General features: G+C 42.5%; 1 protein-coding gene across 3 annotated transcripts in view; it reads left to right on the plus strand.

Moving 5' to 3' along the window:
* LOC138306576 (protein DOP1A-like) overlaps positions 1-21,483 on the plus strand; it is a 64,370-nt gene that overhangs the window by 31,841 nt on the left and 11,046 nt on the right. For 2 of the 3 annotated variants that reach the window (XM_069247016.1, XM_069247022.1), the window contains exons 26-28: positions 668-718; positions 19,381-19,545; positions 20,001-20,157. In XM_069247016.1, the coding sequence (XP_069103117.1) occupies positions 668-718; positions 19,381-19,545; positions 20,001-20,157 (373 nt within the window). The remainder of the gene's footprint in view (positions 1-667; positions 719-19,380; positions 19,546-20,000; positions 20,158-21,483) is intronic. The other variant, XM_069247028.1, reaches the window with a different exon arrangement.

A 21,483-nucleotide genomic window follows, 5' to 3' on the forward strand; every position in this document is an offset into this window, starting at 1 on the left:
GAGGTATTATTTGCCACAATTAGCAATATGAGATTGTTTCCAAATTCCTTCAAAATCTATCAAAACAGATGATAATTAAATACCAGAGGTATTATTGCACATAGAATCTCTTTTTAGTCTAATGTTCAAATGATCTAGCTATTGCTAGAGGCAAATTACAGTCCTAAGAATTATCTGAATCTTTGGTAAACATTTTTGCGATAGAGGATGTCATACAACATATTATATTCTATGTACAGTTTATTGAGCTTTTTAAATGAAAGTAGGGTGTATGTGCTTTTGTGTTTGTATTTTGCTGAATGTACATGTACATAACTTATATAATGAGTGTTATGTATTCATTAAAAGATTTACTTAAAATTTCGAGAAACACAATTGAAGAAAAAAAAATTAATTACTGTAATTGCTACTTGAATTGTTTGGTTAAATATTTCAAATTACAACTTTTGATCGTTTCTGTGTTAAGTGTGTATACAATAGTCATGTGTTTGTCAGAGGATGCTCCAGAGAGACTGTATGGTTGTCTGTGAATGTGTTCATTTGTCCTGTAGAACATATTTTCAGAAGTACTTTCTGATTTAATATGTTATGCTTTGTAACCAAACCTGATTGTCTTCCCGTGAATTATCACTTAGCGTAATTAACGAGGTATTCACTGTGTTTGTAGCCACCAGAATGTAAGCCAGCGCCCACGGAGTAACACTCAGCCATGGACAAGGTTACAATGACCTTTAGTTTTAGATTACTGTGTTGTGATTTCAGTGTCTAACTTCATTTTACCAGTGAAAATCACTTTCCTAGTATCAAAATTTCATTATCAATGATTCACAAAACACTTCACATATTAGCCTATCTTGATTCCATATGACTTGAAATATTATGGATTTGCTTTGAATCAGCCTTGCTCTTTTATAAGTCTGTCTAGATAAGATATTTATTTGCCAATATTTTGAATGAAAACTTATACAGAAGGCTGACGCATGCTGAATTAATAAACACTTCTGATCTACTGACCAGATATTTATTGTACCCAGCTTTTTACCAGTGTATCCATATTATATCTCTACAAAGTTCAGCTGCAGTTCTTCCTAATCAAAGCTAGTACATCAATCATTTTGTCACTCATGATAGACGTCGCACTCATTATTAAACCCTAATATAGACTTTACATCAGATTATAATTACCTCATAATAAAGAATAAATTCTATGTAATGCTTAGCACAGAAAGTCATTGCTAATTTGAACTACAATTAGAATGTATCTATTTAGCGATTATATTAATTAAACAATCCATTTATCAATATTAATCTTAAATTCCAGTGATTTTCAGCATTTTAACAATCATGATTTACTAATTCTATAATTATTGTACTTTGATTGCTTGTGTTACTGGTAGTTCATTAATATATAAAGATCAGAGAAGATGGTTGAGTACTTACATGGCAGTATTAACCTCTGGTTTAAAGTATTAGATTAAATGGAATCACATGTTAGTGAATAGCTGTGTGTATTACTACTTAATACACTGATAATCTTCAAGGAACTTTAATTTACCTACAAGGAAACATAATTTGGAGAAAAAAAAATCTCTCCTGTAGCACCATGAATATAAACACACATGCTATACGTAAACAGAGTTTTAGTTTTCAGAAAGTTGCTTTTGATATATAATCTAGTTCAACGAACAAAAAGACCTCCTGCATGTTGATGTTGTTAATTATTTTGCGTAAATATTATTTAAGTTTAAAGTTAATTTTAATTTAATACATACATACTTATAGATATGTAGTATTTCTAAGTTGCCTTCCATTTACATCAGATTTCACTATTTAGCAAATTATCTATCTAACCCCACACCAGTAACCTTATACCTATTTAACGACATTTCTTCCAAACCCTACCAAAATCCAGAAATCTCTCTGCAAGAATCTTGCACTCTTGACTAAAAAGACAAAACCAACCTTTTCTCTAGTATATGTGATGTGAGAAATACCATAACTGCCAGTCTTCACTTTCATAGACTTTAATTTGTATTGTCAATTCCTTAAATTAAAAATGTTGTATCCTTGAAATACTTTTTAGCTCACCTGGCCCGAAGGGCCGGTGAGCTTATGTCATGGCGCGGCGTCCGTCGTCCGTCCGTCCGTCCGTCCGTCTGTCCGTCAACATTTCCTTTAAATCGCTACTAGTCATAGAGTTCTGCATGGATTGTAACCAAATTTGGCCACAAACATCCTTGGGGGAGGGGAAACAGAACTTGTATAAATTTTGGCTCTGACAACCCGGGGGCAGGAGGGGCAGGGCCCTATAGGGGAAATATAGGTAAATCCTTTAAATTGCTACTTGTCATAGAGTTCTGAATGGAATGTAACAAAATTTGGCCACAAACATCTTTGGGGGAAGGGGAATAGAACTTGTATAAATTTTGGCTCTGACCCCCCGGGGTCAGGAGGGGCGGGGCCCAATAGGGGAAATAGAGGTAAATCCTTTAAATCGCTACTAGTCATAGAGTTCTACATGGATTGTAACTAAATTTTGCCACAAACGTCCTTGGGGGAAGGGGAACAGAACTTGTTTAAATTTTGGCACTGGTCCCGGTGGGGCAGGAGGGGCTGGGCCCAATAGGGGAATTATAGGAAAATCCTATAAATCGATACTTGTCCTAGAGTTCTCCATGGATTGTAACCAAATTTGGCCACAAACATCCTTGGGGGAAGGGGAACAGAACTTGTATAAATTTTGGCTCTGACCCCCCGGGGGCAGGAGGGGCGGGGCCCAATAGGGGTAATAGAGGTAAATCCATTAAATTACTACTAGTCATCGAGTTCTGCACGTATTGTAACCAAATTTGGCCACAAACATCCTTGGGGGAAGGGAAACAGAACTTGTATAAATTTTGGCTCTGATCCCCCGGGGCCAGGAGGGGCGGGGCCCAATAGGGGAAATAGAGGTAAATCCTATAAATCGCTACTTGTCCTAGAGTTTTGCTTGGATTGTGACCAAATTTGGCCATAAACATCCTTGGGGGAAGGAGAACAGAACTTTGGCTCTGACCCCCTGGGGGCAGGAGGGGTGGGGCCCAATAGGGGATTTATAGGTAAATATTAAAATTCCTTTACAAAAGAAACAATGAACCTGTATTCAGAACATTACTTGGCATTTCAAACCAGGTGAGCGATACAGGCCCTCTGGACCTCTTGTTCCCTGAAAGCAACATTTGAGAAAAACTTAAGTAAGATTGACTATTGTTTTGTAGAAGAGTTTTTGCTGTTTTTCCCAAACGGTAATCGTTGTATAGTTAGTTCAGAATCTTTAGTTGTTAATTGTTCAATCTGTCAGGGATGGGAAATTAATAATACTGAACACCTGGTATAGTATCGGTCTACTTTGATTTACAATATGTATACAGTACTAGATTATAGAGTGTACTGGTCTGGTTTTAAAATCATTTTCTGTCATTAATCCACCAGTAACAAAGTAATATTTAATCATTAAACATCTATTAATTTTCATCTGATTTTCAATGTTTTGAGGCTTGTAAATGTTATACATACAATCAAGATTTGAATGGATTATTGAATTGTTAATTGAATATATAAATCATCTTCGTCAATAGACATTATATTTCATGTGGATTGACTTTTGATAGATTTATGGATTTATATGACTCATATCATTTTAGTTGATTTTAGAAATATTATTTTTTAGTTGATAGCTATTACAAAGACTATGATATTATTCTTTGTTTAATTGTTTTGCATGTTGTTAGTGTTGTTCTTATCTGTTATTTTAATATATGAGATTTGTGTAGTACATGTATGTTATAAAGCAGTGATCTATATGATGTACATACCTGGGTATGGCCTACCTACTGTAATGGCCTGTCTCTGTACTATAGCCAGGGTATGACCTACCTACTGTAATGGTCTGTCTCTGTACTATAGCCAGGGTATGACCTACCTACTGTAATGGTCTGGCTCTGTACTATAGCCAGGGTATGACCTACCTACTGTAATGGTCTGGCTCTGTACTATAGCCAGGGTATGACCTACCTACTATAGCCAGGGTATGACCTACCAACTGTAATGGTCTGTCTCTGTACTATAGCCAGGGTATGACCTACCTACTGTAATGGTCTGTCTCTGTACTATAGCCAGGGTATGACCTACCTACTGTAATGGTCTGGCTCTGTACTATAGCCAGGGTATGACCTACCTACTGTAATGGTCTGGCTCTACTATAGCCAGGGTATGACCTACCTACTGTAATGGTCTGCTCTGTACTATAGCCAGGGTATGACCTACCTACTGTAATGGTCTGGCTCTGTACTATAGCCAGGGTATGACCTACCTACTGTAATGGTCTGGCTCTGTACTATAGCCAGGGTATGACCTACCTACTGTAATGGTCTGGCTCTGTACTATAGCCAGGGTATGACCTACCTACTGTAATGGTCTGGCTCTGTACTATAGCCAGGGTATGACCTACCTACTGTAATGGTCTGGCTCTGTACTATAGCCAGGGTATGACCTACCTACTGTAATGGTCTGGCTCTGTACTATAGCCAGGGTATGACCTACCAACTGTAATGGTCTGGCTCTGTACTATAGCCAGGGTATGACCTACCAACTGTAATGGTCTGGCTCTGTACTATAGCCAGGGTATGACCTACCTACTGTAATGGTCTGGCTCTGTACTATAGCCAGGGTATGACCTACCAATTGTAATGGTCTGGCTCTGTACTATAGCCAGGGTATGACCTACCTACTGTAATGGTCTGGCTCTGTACTATAGCCAGGGTATGACCTACCTACTGTAATGGTCTGGCTCTGTACTATAGCCAGGGTATGACCTACCTACTGTAATGGTCTGGCTCTGTACTATAGCCAGGGTATGACCTACCTACTGTAATGGTCTGGCTCTGTACTATAGCCAGGGTATGACCTACCTACTGTAATGGTCTGGCTCTGTACTATAGCCAGGGTATGGCCTACCTACTGTAATGGTCTGTCTCTGTACTATAGCCAGGGTATGACCTACCTACTGTAATGGTCTGTCTCTGTACTATAGCCAGGGTATGACCTACCTACTGTAATGGTCTGGCTCTGTACTATAGCCAGGGTATGACCTACCTACTGTAATGGCCTGTCTCTGTACTATAGCCAGGGTATGACCTACCTACTGTAATGGCCTGTCTCTGTACTATAGCCAGGGTATGACCTACCTACTGTAATGGTCTGTCTCTGTACTGTAGCCAGGGTATGGCCTACCTACTGTAATGGCCTGTCTCTGTACTGTAGCCAGGGTATGACCTACCTACTGTAATGGTCTGTCTCTGTACTATAGCCAGGGTATGACCTATCAACTGTAATGGTCTGGCTCTGTACTATAGCCAGGGTATGACCTACCTACTGTAATGGTCTGGCTCTGTACTATAGCCAGGGTATGACCTACCTACTGTAAAGGCCTGGCTCTGTACTATAGCCAGGGTATGACCTACCTGTTTGCCGTGGGTTGCATCTCGTATCCGGGGGAAGAAGGTCCTGGTGGTTGAATAGGTTTTGCTCTTTTTTCTTCCTTTTTTTACTGCTACACACTACTTTGGCTTCAGACTCCGGTTAGACGAGAGGTAATATGGGCCCTGTATTATCAATCGGCTGGTCATGCCGAGCCCTTGGTTCGTAGATTTCCAAGAAGGCGGTGGCTTAGGGTCATTCGTGAGTTTAATTTGGATTGTCTTGATTCTGATCGAGCTTGTGGATGTACAATCTTACGAGCGTGCTGTCGCAAGCTTGATTTGAATTATGTTTGTTCGAAATATTCTTCCGAGTATACTATCTGTGTAACCCTGACACTTTGACATTGGATATCCATGTCATCATGAGTGTCCCCCTGTTGGGCTCCGAGGTGGGTGGGGGCACAGCTAGCGAATTGTAATTAACTCTAAAAGATGGCTTCCAAAAACAAACAAAATGAACTACAACCAAAATCTCCCCAAAAGGAATCAACCACAAATCAACAAACAAAAAGCGGTACAACAAACACATTCCCACAGTTTCTGGTCATGTCCTCTACACAGAGTGGCAAGACCACTGCAGGTTTATCACCCTTAATATTGCGAAAGGGCATCAAAGGCATTGCTGGAGATGTCAAATCTGTGAAGCCTTTGGGATCGGGTGATCTCCTAATAGAGGTTTTCCGCAAGCAACAAGCGGAGAACCTCCTTGGAACCAACAGAACCACCGGCCTCAGTGTGTGTGTAAAACCACACTCATCATTAAATTGCAGCAAGGGGGTAATCAGGTGCCCAGCCTTGCGCAATGACAATGAGGCTGACATACTGTCATACTTCCAAGAGGAGAACATTCCGGTCTCTCATGTTAAACGCATCATGACGCGAAAAAGTGGGAGCTTGGTCCCAACACACACTTTTATCTTAACATTCGCTACACCAACATTACCACAGAGCGTAACTGTTGGATACCAACGTTACAATGTCACTGTCTACATCCCTAATCCATTGAGGTGCCGTAACTGCCAGAGGTACGGCCATCATGAGAACAATTGTAGACGGAAAATGGTATGTCAGTACTGTGGCCGTGAAGGTCACGACGAAAAAGACGAATGTGACATTGTCAACCGTCACTGCGTCAATTGCGGGGGTGACCATGCTGCGTCTGCTCGCACCTGTCCCGCCTGGACTCGGGAGAGGGAGATATTACGGGTCAAATATACCCAAGGTGTCTCTTTCCCCGAGGCTAGGAGGATAGTCGAGCGTTCAGACCTGAATGTGGCAACCTATGCTCAGATCACCCGCGCAAAGACGCCTGTTGACAGTGTCACCGTCAAACATGCGTCGGTCCAGGCCTTGGTTGACAAGCCTAACTGGGACAATGATGTCCCAGATATGGCTGATGCTAAGACCTGCAAAATAATCATGGGGGACCCGAACAGGTTCAAGTCTGGTCCATATAAGCCCCAACACAAACCACAACAAAAACCACAACAAAAACCACCTGGAGCTAAAACGCCAATCCCACCGGCGTCTCCAGAACTTACACAACACCAAACACCGAACATTAGAAAAAAAGTTACCGCCGCTCGTCATAGACGTGCTACATCTTCACCGTCTATTGACGTAAAAAAACTCCCTGAGAAAGCCAAGCGACCAGCAAATACACCACCGCAGGAGCAACGCCAGACAAAAACCACCAAGGTAAAGCTGGCGAGGCTCCCTGCACTAAACAACAAACCCAGTAAGGGATCAGATGACCCAATCCTTGGACGGAACATCTATGATGTTCTATCGGACGACAGCGAGTTTGGTGACAACACATTTATCGCCACCAAACAACCTACTTCAAGTAGTCCTGTCGGTCCGACAAACTATCCTCAGGGACCAACATAGAGACAAACACTATCATACAATGGAACATACGCGGATTTAAAGCGAACATAGAAGAATTAAAACATCTTATACAAACAAAAAAACCCATCCATATTCTGCCTTCAAGAAATAATGCTGAAAGACACCATCAATCTCCGACAATTTACACTATACACCAAAACTCCAACAACAGGTGGCCGCCCATCAGGTGGTGTGGCGGTGGCGGTGCATAAAAACGTTCCTCACAGACACATTCAGCTAAATACCACCTTACAAGCTGTTGCTATAAGCGCAACTCTTCACCGAAAAATAACAGTCTGTTCTATATATTTACCTCCAAATACTCCATTTAGTTGTGATGAACTGAGTAACATCGTAGCACAACTACCAGTGCCATATATTATCATGGGTGACTTTAACGGTCATAATAGCCTCTGGGGCTCCCCAGGCACTGACGATAGAGGTAGACGTATCGAAGATTTTATTAATAAAAACAGCTTATGTCTTTATAACACCAATGCCCCAACATATTTACACCCTGCCTCTGGCTCGCTTACCCACATTGATTTATCGTTGTGCCATCCATCAATTCTTCTGGATTATGATTGGATGGTCAACGGTGATCTCTGTGGGAGCGATCACTTTCCAATTATACTTAAAAACATAGGGTCACCAAAACTTGAGGAGCCTATTCCTCGTTGGAATCTACATAAGGCGGACTGGGTTCAATTTAAAAATTTGTGCGCAGAGGAGCTCATTGAGGATAAATTTTTGAACCTCGATGACCCCATTAAAATTTTCACAGAAGCGCTCACTTCTATCGCTACAAAAACCATACCAAAATCCGTGCCAAAACCTACAAAGTTTCGTCTCTCAAATGATTCATTTATCAATAGATCTGGTAGAAATTCCGCTCTGAGGCGGTACTTGGCTTCGCCAACCGTCTCAAACTATAATAATTTTAAAATTTGGAGAGCAAAAGCTCGAAGGTCTATCAAATCCGACAAGAAAAGTACTTGGAAAGAGTACGTCTCAAAAATTAATTCCAATACATCTTCGAAGAAAGTTTGGGAAATGATTGGAAAAATCAGTGGGAAAAGAAAAGCAACACCATCCTCCCACCTCATTAACAACAATAAAATATTTTTTTCAAAATCCGAAATAGCTGACGCCTTTGCCAAAAATTTTGCTAAAAATTCATCCATCAAAAATCATTCCAAAAAATTTCAAAAATTTAAAAAGGAAAAGGAAAAGAGACGTCTTAATTTTAAATCCTCCAATAGTGAAAGTTACAATAGGCCTTTCGAGATACCAGAATTGCTCGAGTCCCTTGAGAAATCAAAGGACTCGGCAGCTGGACCAGACGAAATTCCATATATGTTTTTAAAACAATTACCAGACTCTTCACTAAAATGTCTTTTAACTATATTTAATCAAGTTTACTCTTCTGGCAAAAACGCAAGAACGTATGATAAATAATCTACTATTTATACCCCTTCCGAAGCCCGGGAAAGATGCTACTGATGCCAATAACTATCGTCCTATTTCATTGACGAGTTGTATTTGTAAAACTCTAGAACGTATGATAAATACCAGATTAGTTTGGTTCCTGGAATCAAACAATATTTTAAGTCCTTTGCAAAGCGGCTTTAGAAACCGCAGGGGAACGGTAGACCACTTAGTTAGACTAGAAACATTTATACGAGAAGCATTTGCCAAGAAAGAACATCTTGTGGCCGTATTCTTTGACCTTGAAAAGGCATACGACACAACTTGGCAATATGGAATCATGAACGATCTCCATGATATCGGTATACGAGGTAATTTGCCAAAGTTTATTTCAAATTTTATATCTGACAGGCATTTCAAAGTTCGAACGGGTTCAACTTATTCAGAAACAGAAACACAGGAGATGGGTGTCCCTCAGGGTGGTATCCTGTCTGTCACACTTTTTGGATTAAAAATTAACAGCATAACCAAATGTCTTGGTCAATCTACAGAAGGGTCTCTATTTGTGGATGATTTCTTGATCTGTTACAGATCAAAAAACATGCACACTATAGAACGACAACTACAACAATGTTTAGGCAAATTACAAAATTGGGCTGACGAAAATGGCTTCAGATTTTCAAGATCAAAAACTGTCTGTATGCACTTCTGTCAAAAACGAAAACCACACAATGATCCTGACCTCACACTCAATGGAATTAAAATTCCAGTAGTTGAACAAACTAAATTTCTAGGACTAATATTTGATTCGAAACTGTCCTTTGTTCCACATATCAAACATCTGAAGGATAAGTGCTCGAAGGCGCTGAACATTCTACGAGTTCTTTCCCATTCTGATTGGGGTGCAGACCGTGAAATGCTTCTACGTATCTATCGGGCACTTATTAGATCAAAACTTGACTACGGCTCTATTGTCTATGGATCGGCTCGCAGCTCCTATCTACAGATGCTTGACCCTATACAGAATCAGGGACTGCGTCTGGCACTTGGAGCTTTTCGAACAACACCTGTGAAGAGTCTCCATGTGGAAGCTAATGAGCCATCTCTAGACGATCGACGGAAGAAATTATCCTTACAGTATGCTGCTCAACTGAAATCCAACCCCAAAAATCCTGCATTTAACCTTGTATTCAATCCACAACACCAAGAAATATTTACACAAAATCAAAAGCTCATACCAACATTTGGCATCAGAATTTCAAAATTTTTGCTGGAACTTAATATAACTTTCGACACCATTGACGAGTACACTGTATCGGATGTACCACCATGGCTCATTCAAACACCTGATATCAATTTATCTCTACATGAGAGGGCAAAATCCAGTGCATTACCCGAAGAACACAAATCCTCCTTTCGGGAGTGCATTAGGGCTTTCCCTGACCATGTTCAGATCTACACTGACGGATCAAAAGATGGTGATAAAGTTGCGGCAGCATGCTGTACATCTAATCACTGCTCCTCTATCCGACTCCCGGATATTGCCTCCATTTTCTCTGCGGAAGCATGTGCTATCGGTCTGGCGCTTGACCATATCGAAGAACACCGCATTGAAAAGGCAATCATCTGTTCAGACTCTCTTTCGGTTCTTCAGGCTTTGAAATCAAGAAGCCCTAGAAATACTCTAATCCAAAATCTTTTAATCCGAACATTTCGATTATCTTCTAAAACTCAAATTACTTATCTCTGGATTCCCAGTCATGTGGGTATAAAGGGGAATGAACAGGCTGATGAAGCAGCTAAGACTGCTCTTCGCCTAGCACAAACAGATTTGAAACTACCATACACCGACATCAAACCTTCAATTCAGTCAGCCATCAAACACCATTGGCAACAAAGGTGGTCTACCGAAACAAACAATAAACTGTTTAAAATTCAACCTACACTTAATCCTAAACTGTCCAGTCGGAGAGACCGCAGAGAGGAAGTTGTACTCTCTCGGCTCCGAACTGGACACACATATTTTACACATTCCTATCTATTGAGAGGGGAGGATCCTCCTACATGCCATGCATGTGATTCTCCTCTCACAGTGGAGCATATTTTATTGCATTGTATTGATTTTAAACACATACGAGATAAATACTACGATGTCTCCGACATGTACACTTTGTTTCATGCCGTGAGACATAATCGTATTTTTAATTATCTCAAAGAGATCGGTATTTTAAGCAAAATATGAACGTTTTCTCATCATACATCGTATCAACTCAACATTTCATCGTTTCATCAACATTGTGCATGAGTTTTCTCATGTGTTTTAGCCAAATTTATTTTATCCCATGCAAACTTTTTTTTTTTTATCAAATTAACGTTTACAATCTGTGTTTTAGTCCTTACTTGCTTTTTCTTACCCTGAACTTTTATCCTGATATTAATGCATGACTTGTAGTTTGGCCCTAAATGACCTTAGTTGTCGATGGGCCGTAAAACTCAAACAAACAAACAAACAATGACCTACCTACTGTAATGGCCTGTCTCTGTACTATAGCCAGGGTATGACCTACCTACTGTAATGGCCTGTCTCTGTACTATAGCCAGGGTATGACCTACCTACTGTAATGGTCTGGCTCTGTACTATAGCCAGGGTATGACTACTACGTAATGGTCTGCCTGTACTATAGCCAGGGTATGACCTACCTACTGTAATGGTCTGGCTCTGTACTATAGCCAGGGTATGACCTACCTACTGTAATGGCCTGTCTCTGTACTATAGCCAGGGTATGACCTACCTACTGTAATGGTCTGGCTCTGTACTATAGCCAGGGTATGACCTACCAACTGTAATGGTCTGGCTCTGTACTATAGCCAGGGTATGACCTTACTATAGCCAGGGTATGACCTACCTACTGTAATGGTCTGGCTCTGTACTATAGCCAGGGTATGACCTACCTACTGTAATGGTCTGGCTCTGTACTATAGCCAGGGTATGACCTACCAACTGTAATGGTCTGTCTCTGTACTATAGCCAGGGTATGACCTACCTACTGTAATGGTCTGGCTCTGTACTATAGCCAGGGTATGACCTACCTACTGTAATGGTCTGGCTCTGTACTATAGCCAGGGTATGACCTACCTACTGTAATGGTCTGGCTCTGTACTATAGCCAGGGTATGACCTACCTACTGTAATGGTCTGTCTCTGTACTATAGCCAGGGTATGACCTACCTACTGTAATGGTCTGGCTCTGTACTATAGCCAGGGTATGACCTACCTACTGTAATGGTCTGGCTCTGTACTATAGCCAGGGTATGACCTACCTACTGTAATGGTCTGGCTCTGTACTATAGCCAGGGTATGACCTACCTACTGTAATGGTCTGGCTCTGTACTATAGCCAGGGTATGACCTACCTACTGTAATGGTCTGGCTCTGTACTATAGCCAGGGTATGACCTACCTACTGTAATGGTCTGGCTCTGTACTATAGCCAGGGTATGACCTACCTACTGTAATGGTCTGGCTCTGTACTATAGCCAGGGTATGACCTACCAATTGTAATGGTCTGGCTCTGTACTATAGCCAGGGTATGACCTTACTATAGCCAGGGTATGACCTACCTACTGTAATGGTCTGGCTCTGTACTATAGCCAGGGTATGACCTACCTACTGTAATGTCTGCTGTACTATAGCCAGGGTATGACCTACCTACTGTAATGGTCTGGCTCTGTACTATAGCCAGGGTATGACCTACCTACTACTGTAATGGTCTGTCTCTGTACTATAGCCAGGGTATGACCTACCTACTGTAATGGTCTGGCTCTGTACTATAGCCAGGGTATGACCTACCTACTGTAATGGTCTGGCTCTGTCTATAGCAGGGTATGACCTACCTACTGTAATGGTCTGCTCTGTACTATAGCCAGGGTATGACCTACCTACTGTAATGGTCTGTCTCTGTACTATAGCCAGGGTATGACCTACCTACTGTAATGGTCTGGCTCTGTACTATAGCCAGGGTATGACCTACCTACTGTAATGGTCTGGCTCTGTACTATAGCCAGGGTATGACCTACCTACTGTAATGGTCTGGCTCTGTACTATAGCCAGGGTATGACCTACCTACTGTAATGGTCTGGCTCTGTACTATAGCCAGGGTATGACCTACCTACTGTAATGGTCTGGCTCTGTACTATAGCCAGGTATGCCTACCTACTGTAATGGTGCCTGTACTATAGCCAGGTATGACCTACCACTGTAATGGTCTGGCTCTGTACTATAGCCAGGGTATGACCTACCTACTGTAATGGTCTGGCTCTGTACTATAGCCAGGGTATGACCTACCTACTGTAATGGCTGCTCTGTACTATAGCCAGGGTATGACCTACCTACTGTAATGGCTGCTCTGTACTATAGCCAGGGTATGACCTACCTACTGTAATGGTCTGGCTCTGTACTATAGCCAGGGTATGACCTACCTACTGTAATGGTCTGGCTCTGTACTATAGCCAGGGTATGACCTACCTACTGTAATGGTCTGGCTCTGTACTATAGCCAGGGTATGACCTACCTACTGTAATGGTCTGGCTCTGTACTATAGCCAGGGTATGACCTACCTACTGTAATGGTCTGGCTCTGTACTATAGCCAGGGTATGACCTACCTACTGTAATGGTCTGGCTCTGTACTATAGCCAGGGTATGACCTACCTACTGTAATGGTCTGGCTCTGTACTATAGCCAGGGTATGACCTACCTACTGTAATGGTCTGTATCCTCTCTGTACTATAGCCAGGGTATGACCTACCTACTGTAATGGTCTGGCTCTGTACTATAGCCAGGGTATGACCTACCTACTGTAATGGTCTGGTTCTGTACTATAGCCAGGGTATGACCTACCTACTGTAATGGTCTGGCTCTGTACTATAGCCAGGGTATGACCTACCTACTGTAATGGTCTGGCTCTGTACTATAGCCAGGGTATGACCTACCTACTGTAATGGTCTGGCTCTGTACTATAGCCAGGGTATGACCTACCTACTGTAAATGGTCTGGCTCTGTACTATAGCCAGGGTATGACCTACCTACTGTAATGGTCTGCTCTGTACTATAGCCAGGGTATGACCTACCTACTGTAATGGTCTGGTCTCTGTACTATAGCCAGGGTATGACCTACCTACTGTAATGGTCTGGCTCTGTACTATAGCCAGGGTATGACCTACCTACTGTAATGGTCTGTCTCTGTACTATAGCCAGGGTATGACCTACCTACTGTAATGGTCTGTCTCTGTACTATAGCCAGGGTATGACCTACCTACTGTAATGGTCTGTCTCTGTACTATAGCCAGGGTATGACCTACCTACTGTAATGGTCTGTCTCTGTACTATAGCCAGGGTATGACCTACCTACTGTAATGGTCTGTCTCTGTACTATAGCCAGGGTATGACCTACCTACTGTAATGGTCTGTCTCTGTACTATAGCCAGGGTATGACCTACCTACTGTAATGGTCTGGCTCTGTACTATAGCCAGGGTATGACCTACCTACTGTAATGGTCTGTCTCTGTACTATAGCCAGGGTATGACCTACCTACTGTAATGGTCTGGCTCTGTACTATAGCCAGGGTATGACCTACCTACTGTAATGGTCTGGCTCTGTACTATAGCCAGGGTATGACCTACCTACTGTAATGGTCTGGCTCTGTACTATAGCCAGGGTATGACCTACCTACTGTAATGGTCTGTCTCTGTACTATAGCCAGGGTATGACCTACCTACTGTAATGGTCTGTCTCTGTACTATAGCCAGGGTATGACCTACCTACTGTAATGGTCTGGCTCTGTACTATAGCCAGGGTATGACCTACCTACTGTAATGGTCTGGCTCTGTACTATAGCCAGGGTATGACCTACCTACTGTAATGGTCTGGCTCTGTACTATAGCCAGGGTATGACCTACCTATAGCCAGGGTATGACCTACCTACTGTAATGGTCTGGCTCTGTACTATAGCCAGGGTATGACCTACCTACTGTAATGGTCTGGCTCTGTACTATAGCCAGGGTATGACCTACCTACTGTAATGGTCTGGCTCTGTACTATAGCCAGGGTATGACCTACCTACTGTAATGGTCTGGCTCTGTACTATAGCCAGTACTATAGCCAGGGTATGACCTACCTACTGTAATGGTCTGGCTCTGTACTATAGCCAGGGTATGACCTACCTACTGTAATGGTCTGGCTCTGTACTATAGCCAGGGTATGACCTACCTACTGTAATGGTCTGGCTCTGTACTATAGCCAGGGTATGACCTACCTACTGTAATGGTCTGGCTCTGTACTATAGCCAGGGTATGACCTACCTACTGTAATGGTCTGGCTCTGTACTATAGCCAGGGTATGACCTACCTACTGTAATGGCCTGTCTCTGTACTATAGCCAGGGTATGACCTACCTACTGTAATGGTCTGGCTCTGTACTATAGCCAGGGTATGACCTACCTACTGTAATGGTCTGGCTCTGTACTATAGCCAGGGTATGACCTACCTACTGTAATGGTCTGGCTCTGTACTATAGCCAGGGTATGACCTACCTACTGTAATGGCCTGGCTCTGTACTATAGCCAGGGTATGACCTACCCTACTGTAATGGTCTGGCTCTGTACTATAGCCAGGGTATGACCTACCTACTGTAATGGCTGGCTCTGTACTATAGCCAGGGTATGACCTACCTACTGTAATGGTCTGGCTCTGTACTATAGCCAGGGTATGACCTACCTACTGTAATGGTCTGGCTCTGTACTATAGCCAGGGTATGACCTACCTACTGTAATGGCTCTGGCTCTGTACTATAGCCAGGGTATGACCTACCTACTGTAATGGCCTGGCTCTGTACTATAGCCAGGGTATGACCTACCTACTGTAATGGTCTGTCTCTGTACTATAGCCAGGGTATGACCTACCTACTGTAATGGTCTGTCTCTGTACTATAGCCAGGGTATGACCTACCTACTGTAATGCTGCCTGTACTACAAGACCCCTGTCTCTGTACTACTGTACCGACTATAGCCAGGGTATGACCTACCTACTGTAATGGTCTGGCTCTGTACTATAGCCAGGGTATGACCTACCTACTGTAATGGTCTGTCTCTGTACTATAGCCAGGGTATGACCTACCTACTGTAATGGTCTGGCTCTGTACTATAGCCAGGGTATGACCTACCTACTGTAATGGCCTGGCTCTGTACTATAGCCAGGGTATGACCTTACTATAGCCAGGGTATGACCTACCAACTGTAATGGTCTGGCTCTGTACTATAGCCAGGGTATGACCTACCTACTGTAATGGTCTGGCTCTGTACTATAGCCAGGGTATGACCTACCTACTGTAATGGTCTGGCTCTGTACTATAGCCAGGGTATGACCTACCTACTGTAATGGTCTGGCTCTGTACTATAGCCAGGGTATGACCTACCTACTGTAATGGCCTGTCTCTGTACTATAGCCAGGGTATGACCTACCTACTGTAATGGCCTGTCTCTGTACTATAGCCAGGGTATGACCTACCTACCTACTGTAATAGCCTTTCTCTGTACTGTATAGCCAGGGTATGACCTACCTACTGTAATGGTCTGGCTCTGTACTATAGCCAGGGTATGACCTACCTACTGTAATGGTCTGGCTCTGTACTATAGCCAGGGTATGACCTACCTACTGTAATGGTCTGTCTCTGTACTATAGCCAGGGTATGACCTACCTACTGTAATGGTCTGTCTCTGTACTATAGCCAGGGTATGACCTACCTACTGTAATGGCCTGTCTCTGTACTATAGCCAGGGTATGACCTACCTACTGTAATGGTCTGTCTCTGTACTATAGCCAGGGTATGACCTACCTACTGTAATGGCCTGTCTCTGTACTATAGCCAGGGTATGACCTACCTACTGTAATGTCTGGCTCTGTCTCTGTACTACTGTAGCCTATAGCAGGGTATGACCTACCTACTGTAATGGTCTGGCTCTGTACTATAGCCAGGGTATGACCTACCTACTGTAATGGCTGGCTCTGTACTATAGCCAGGTATGACCTACCTACTGTAATGGCCTGGCTCTGTACTATAGCCAGGGTATGACCTACCTACTGTAATGGCCTGTCTCTGTACTATAGCCAGGGTATGACCTACCTACTGTAATGGCCTGTCTCTGTACTATAGCCAGGGTATGACCTACCACTGTAATGGCTGCTCTGTACTATAGCCAGGGTATGACCTACCTACTGTAATGGCCTGTCTCTGTACTATAGCCAGGGTATGACCTACCTACTGTAATGGTCTGGCTCTGTACTATAGCCAGGGTATGACCTACCTACTGTAATGGTCTGTCTCTGTACTATAGCCAGGGTATGACCTACCTACTGTAATGGTCTGTCTCTGTACTATAGCCAGGGTATGACCTACCTACTGTAATGGTCTGGCTCTGTACTATAGCCAGGGTATGACCTACCTACTGTAATGGCCTGGCTCTGTACTATAGCCAGGGTATGACCTACCTACTGTAATGGTCTGTCTCTGTACTATAGCCAGGGTATGACCTACCTACTGTAATGGCCTGTCTCTGTACTATAGCCAGGGTATGACCTACCTACTGTAATGGTCTGGCTCTGTACTATAGCCAGGGTATGACCTACCTACTGTAATGGTCTGTCTCTGTACTATAGCCAGGGTATGACCTACCTACTGTAATGGTCTGGCTCTGTACTATAGCCAGGGTATGACCTACCTACTGTAATGGTCTGGCTCTGTACTATAGCCAGGGTATGACCTACCTACTGTAATGGTCTGGCTCTGTACTATAGCCAGGTTGTATGACCTACCTACTGTAATGGTCTGGCTCTGTACTATAGCCAGGGTATGACCTACCTACTGTAATGGTCTGGCTCTGTACTATAGCCAGGGTATGACCTACCTACTGTAATGGCCTGGTCTCTGTACTATAGCCAGGGTATGACCTACCTACTGTAATGGTCTGGCTCTGTACTATAGCCAGGGTATGACCTACCTACTGTAATGGTCTGGCTCTGTACTATAGCCAGGGTATGACCTACCTACTGTAATGGTCTGTCTCTGTACTATAGCCAGGGTATGACCTACCTACTGTAATGGCCTGTCTCTGTACTATAGCCAGGGTATGACCTACCTACTGTAATGGCCTGTCTCTGTACTATAGCCAGGGTATGACCTACCTACTGTAATGGTCTGGCTCTGTACTATAGCCAGGGTATGACCTACCTACTGTAATGGCCTGTCTCTGTACTATAGCCAGGGTATGACCTACTACTACTGTAATGGTACCTGCTCTGTACTATAGCCAGGGTATGACCTACCTACTGTAATGGTCTGGCTCTGTACTATAGCCAGGGTATGACCTACCTACTGTAATGGTCTGGCTCTGTACTATAGCCAGGGTATGACCTACCTACTGTAATGGTCTGGCTCTGTACTATAGCCAGGGTATGACCTACCTACTGTAATGGCCTGTCTCTGTACTATAGCCAGGGTATGACCTACCTACTGTAATGGTCTGTCTCTGTACTATAGCCAGGGTATGACCTACCTACTGTAATGGCCTGTCTCTGTACTATAGCCAGGGTATGACCTACCTACTGTAATGGCCTGTCTCTGTACTATAGCCAGGGTATGACCTACCTACTGTAATGGTCTGGCTCTGTACTATAGCCAGGGTATGACCTACCTACTGTAATGGCCTGCTCTGTACTATAGCCAGGGTATGACCTACCTACTGTAATGGCCTGGCTCTGTACTATAGCCAGGGTATGACCTACCTACTGTAATGGCCTGGCTCTGTACTATAGCCAGGGTATGACCTACCTACTGTAATGGCCTGTCTCTGTACTATAGCCAGGGTATGACCTACCTACTGTAATGGCCTGGCTCTGTACTATAGCCAGGGTATGACCTACCTACTGTAATGGCCTGGCTCTGTACTATAGCCAGGGTATGACCTACCTACTGTAATGGCCTGGCTCTGTACTATAGCCAGGGTATGACCTACCTACTGTAATGGCCTGTCTCTGTACTATAGCCAGGGTATGACCTACCTACTGTAATGGCCTGTCTCTGTACTAAACCTTTGCACCATCATTATGATATGACTTATAGTGATTTAATTGATTCAGCAGTTTCATTTGATCATTAATTATAGATACAGGTACATCTATTCAATTCTTCTGATGATATATATCTGTATGACTTTATGTCAGTTATCATTATATCAGCCAAATTAATATTATATATCCTTAGAATGAAAGAAACATAATTTATTATCAAATACTAGTTTGCTCGTGCTTTTATTGTGACCTTGACTTCAAGGTCAAAGGTCAAATAGGTGCAAGTATTTGTTTGTTGTAAAAATGTCAAGGTCATAATTCTGAACAATTAAAGAATAAATGGAGTTATATGTATTTATAAATTGATCACTAAATCAAATCTCTAGTCTTGGTATTCATTTACAAGTTGTTTGTATGTTGTAAAGGACCCAGATCCAGAGAATCGCTGCCTTAGACTCTACCTGGGCCCACTTTGGTAACGGCCTTAACGCCCACAACAACCCAGCCTGGCTCCAGCTCTACTTGAGTGTGTGTAAGCTTCTCGACCTGGCCCTGGCTCTACCAGCTGATGTGGTGCCTCAGTTTCAGCTGTGAGTAAAGTCACATATATAGTAAATAGGCCTGTGGGTCATCAAGTATTCACCCTGTAGCTAGCACACTACCGATATATGATTCCCTTTCTCCCACCATCTACCTACATTACCTGCCTGTCATCTGTTAAACAACAGTACTTTAATTATCTTCATTATTTCACAGAAAGGTTTTGCATGTTATTCTCAAAATAATGCTAATAACGGGGGTGGCGGAGGTATCCAACGTCCTGAGGGTGCTGGTCGGCGAAGATTCGGTGGAGGAATCCGAAATAATGCTGTACACCAACAAACTATTGTTTTGTAGAATCTAACTTCAAATGAAATAAAACAAATTCTATAATTACAAATATCTGTCAGCCGTTGTTGAATTAATAAAATTTGCTGCTTCACTAAATTTGAATATCAGCAAAGAGGGTAATAATTTCAATGATATTTAACTGAAAATGTCACAGGTATCGATGGGCTTTTATTGGAGGCGCTGCTGCAGGAAATCAAGAGGAAGAGGAAAGCACAGAAAACAAAGACAAGAAGGACGAAAAAAGGAAAATCCATCAGGCCCGAACTTTTGTACCTCATATAATCCGGCTCACCAAACTCATTAACCAACGGGTATGTATACTAGAAGTAGCAATGAGATACTTATCTGTGAAGGACGAATTCTTTCTCTCCCCCTTATATATGGGTCTATATTGTACACAGACAATGCACACCAATTTCAGAGAGAATGTTTCATACACAGTAAAGCAACTTCCTTTTGCATGTGATTCACTTTCACAAATTGCGCAATCCAGGTAAAAATTCCCAAAGTTTATCTCTGTGAATTACAAGCTTAGAACCCTTTTGTAATCTTATGAAAAATATGTACATTTATTAGGTCACCTGAGACGAAGTCTCAAGTGACCTATTCTAATTGCCTTTTGTCCGTCGTCGTGCGGTGTGCGTTGTGCGTCGTCCGTCATGTGTTCGTAAACAATTTACATTTTCGACTTCTTCTCAAAAACCGCTGAAGCAATTTCAATGAAATTTTGCACACACCTTTTAAGGCATAAGGCCAATCAAAATTGTGAATTTTATGACCCCACCCCCCCAGGGGGCTGTGGGAGGGGCCAAAAGGGGTAAAATTGACTAAAATTTCAAAAATCTTCTCCTCCACTCACAGATGTGGTAGAATCAAATACTCTTCATAGATAGAAATGTCTCAAGGCCCTCTACAAAAATTGTGAATTATATGACCCTCGGGTCTCAGGTTTCCCCCTGAGGAGGGGGGTTAAGTTTACTATAGTTTATATAGTGAAAACACATTTTGGAGCATTACTTGGTCATTTATAATAGAAAATTAGTCAAATGTTGTCAGAATTGTCCCTATGAAATGGCCATTGAATTCTATTAACAAATTTTCCATGACTGACTCCCAGGGGCCTTAGGGGCGGGGCCAAAAGGGGTCAAATAGGCTAAAACTTCAAAAATCTTCTTCTAAAATTCTGGAACTGGTAGAATCAAATACTCTTAATAGATGGAAAGGTCTTAAGGTCCTGTACAAAAATTGTGAATTATATGACCCTGGGGTCTCATGTTTCCCCCTGGGGAGGAGGTCAAGTTAACTATAGTTTATATAGGAAAAATACATATATGAATGTTTTTTCCTTATTTTTCATAGGAAATTAGTCAAACAGGGTTAGAATGTTTAGCCTGAGATAGCATTTTATCGCCATAACAATATTGGTCCTGGCTGACCTCCAGGGGCCTTAGGGGCGGGGCCAAAAAAGGGTCAAATAGGCTAAAACTTGACAAAAATCTTCTTCTGAATTTACAGATTTGATGGAACCTGATACTCTTCATAGACTGGAAGGTCTTAAGGACCTTTACAAAAATTGTGAATTTCATCGCCCTGGGATCTCAGATTTTCCCCTGGGTAGGGCGTCAAATTTACTATAG

The sequence above is a fragment of the Argopecten irradians genome, chromosome 1 (assembly GCF_041381155.1).
Source record: "Argopecten irradians isolate NY chromosome 1, Ai_NY, whole genome shotgun sequence".
NCBI classification, from domain to species: domain Eukaryota; kingdom Metazoa; phylum Mollusca; class Bivalvia; order Pectinida; family Pectinidae; genus Argopecten; species Argopecten irradians.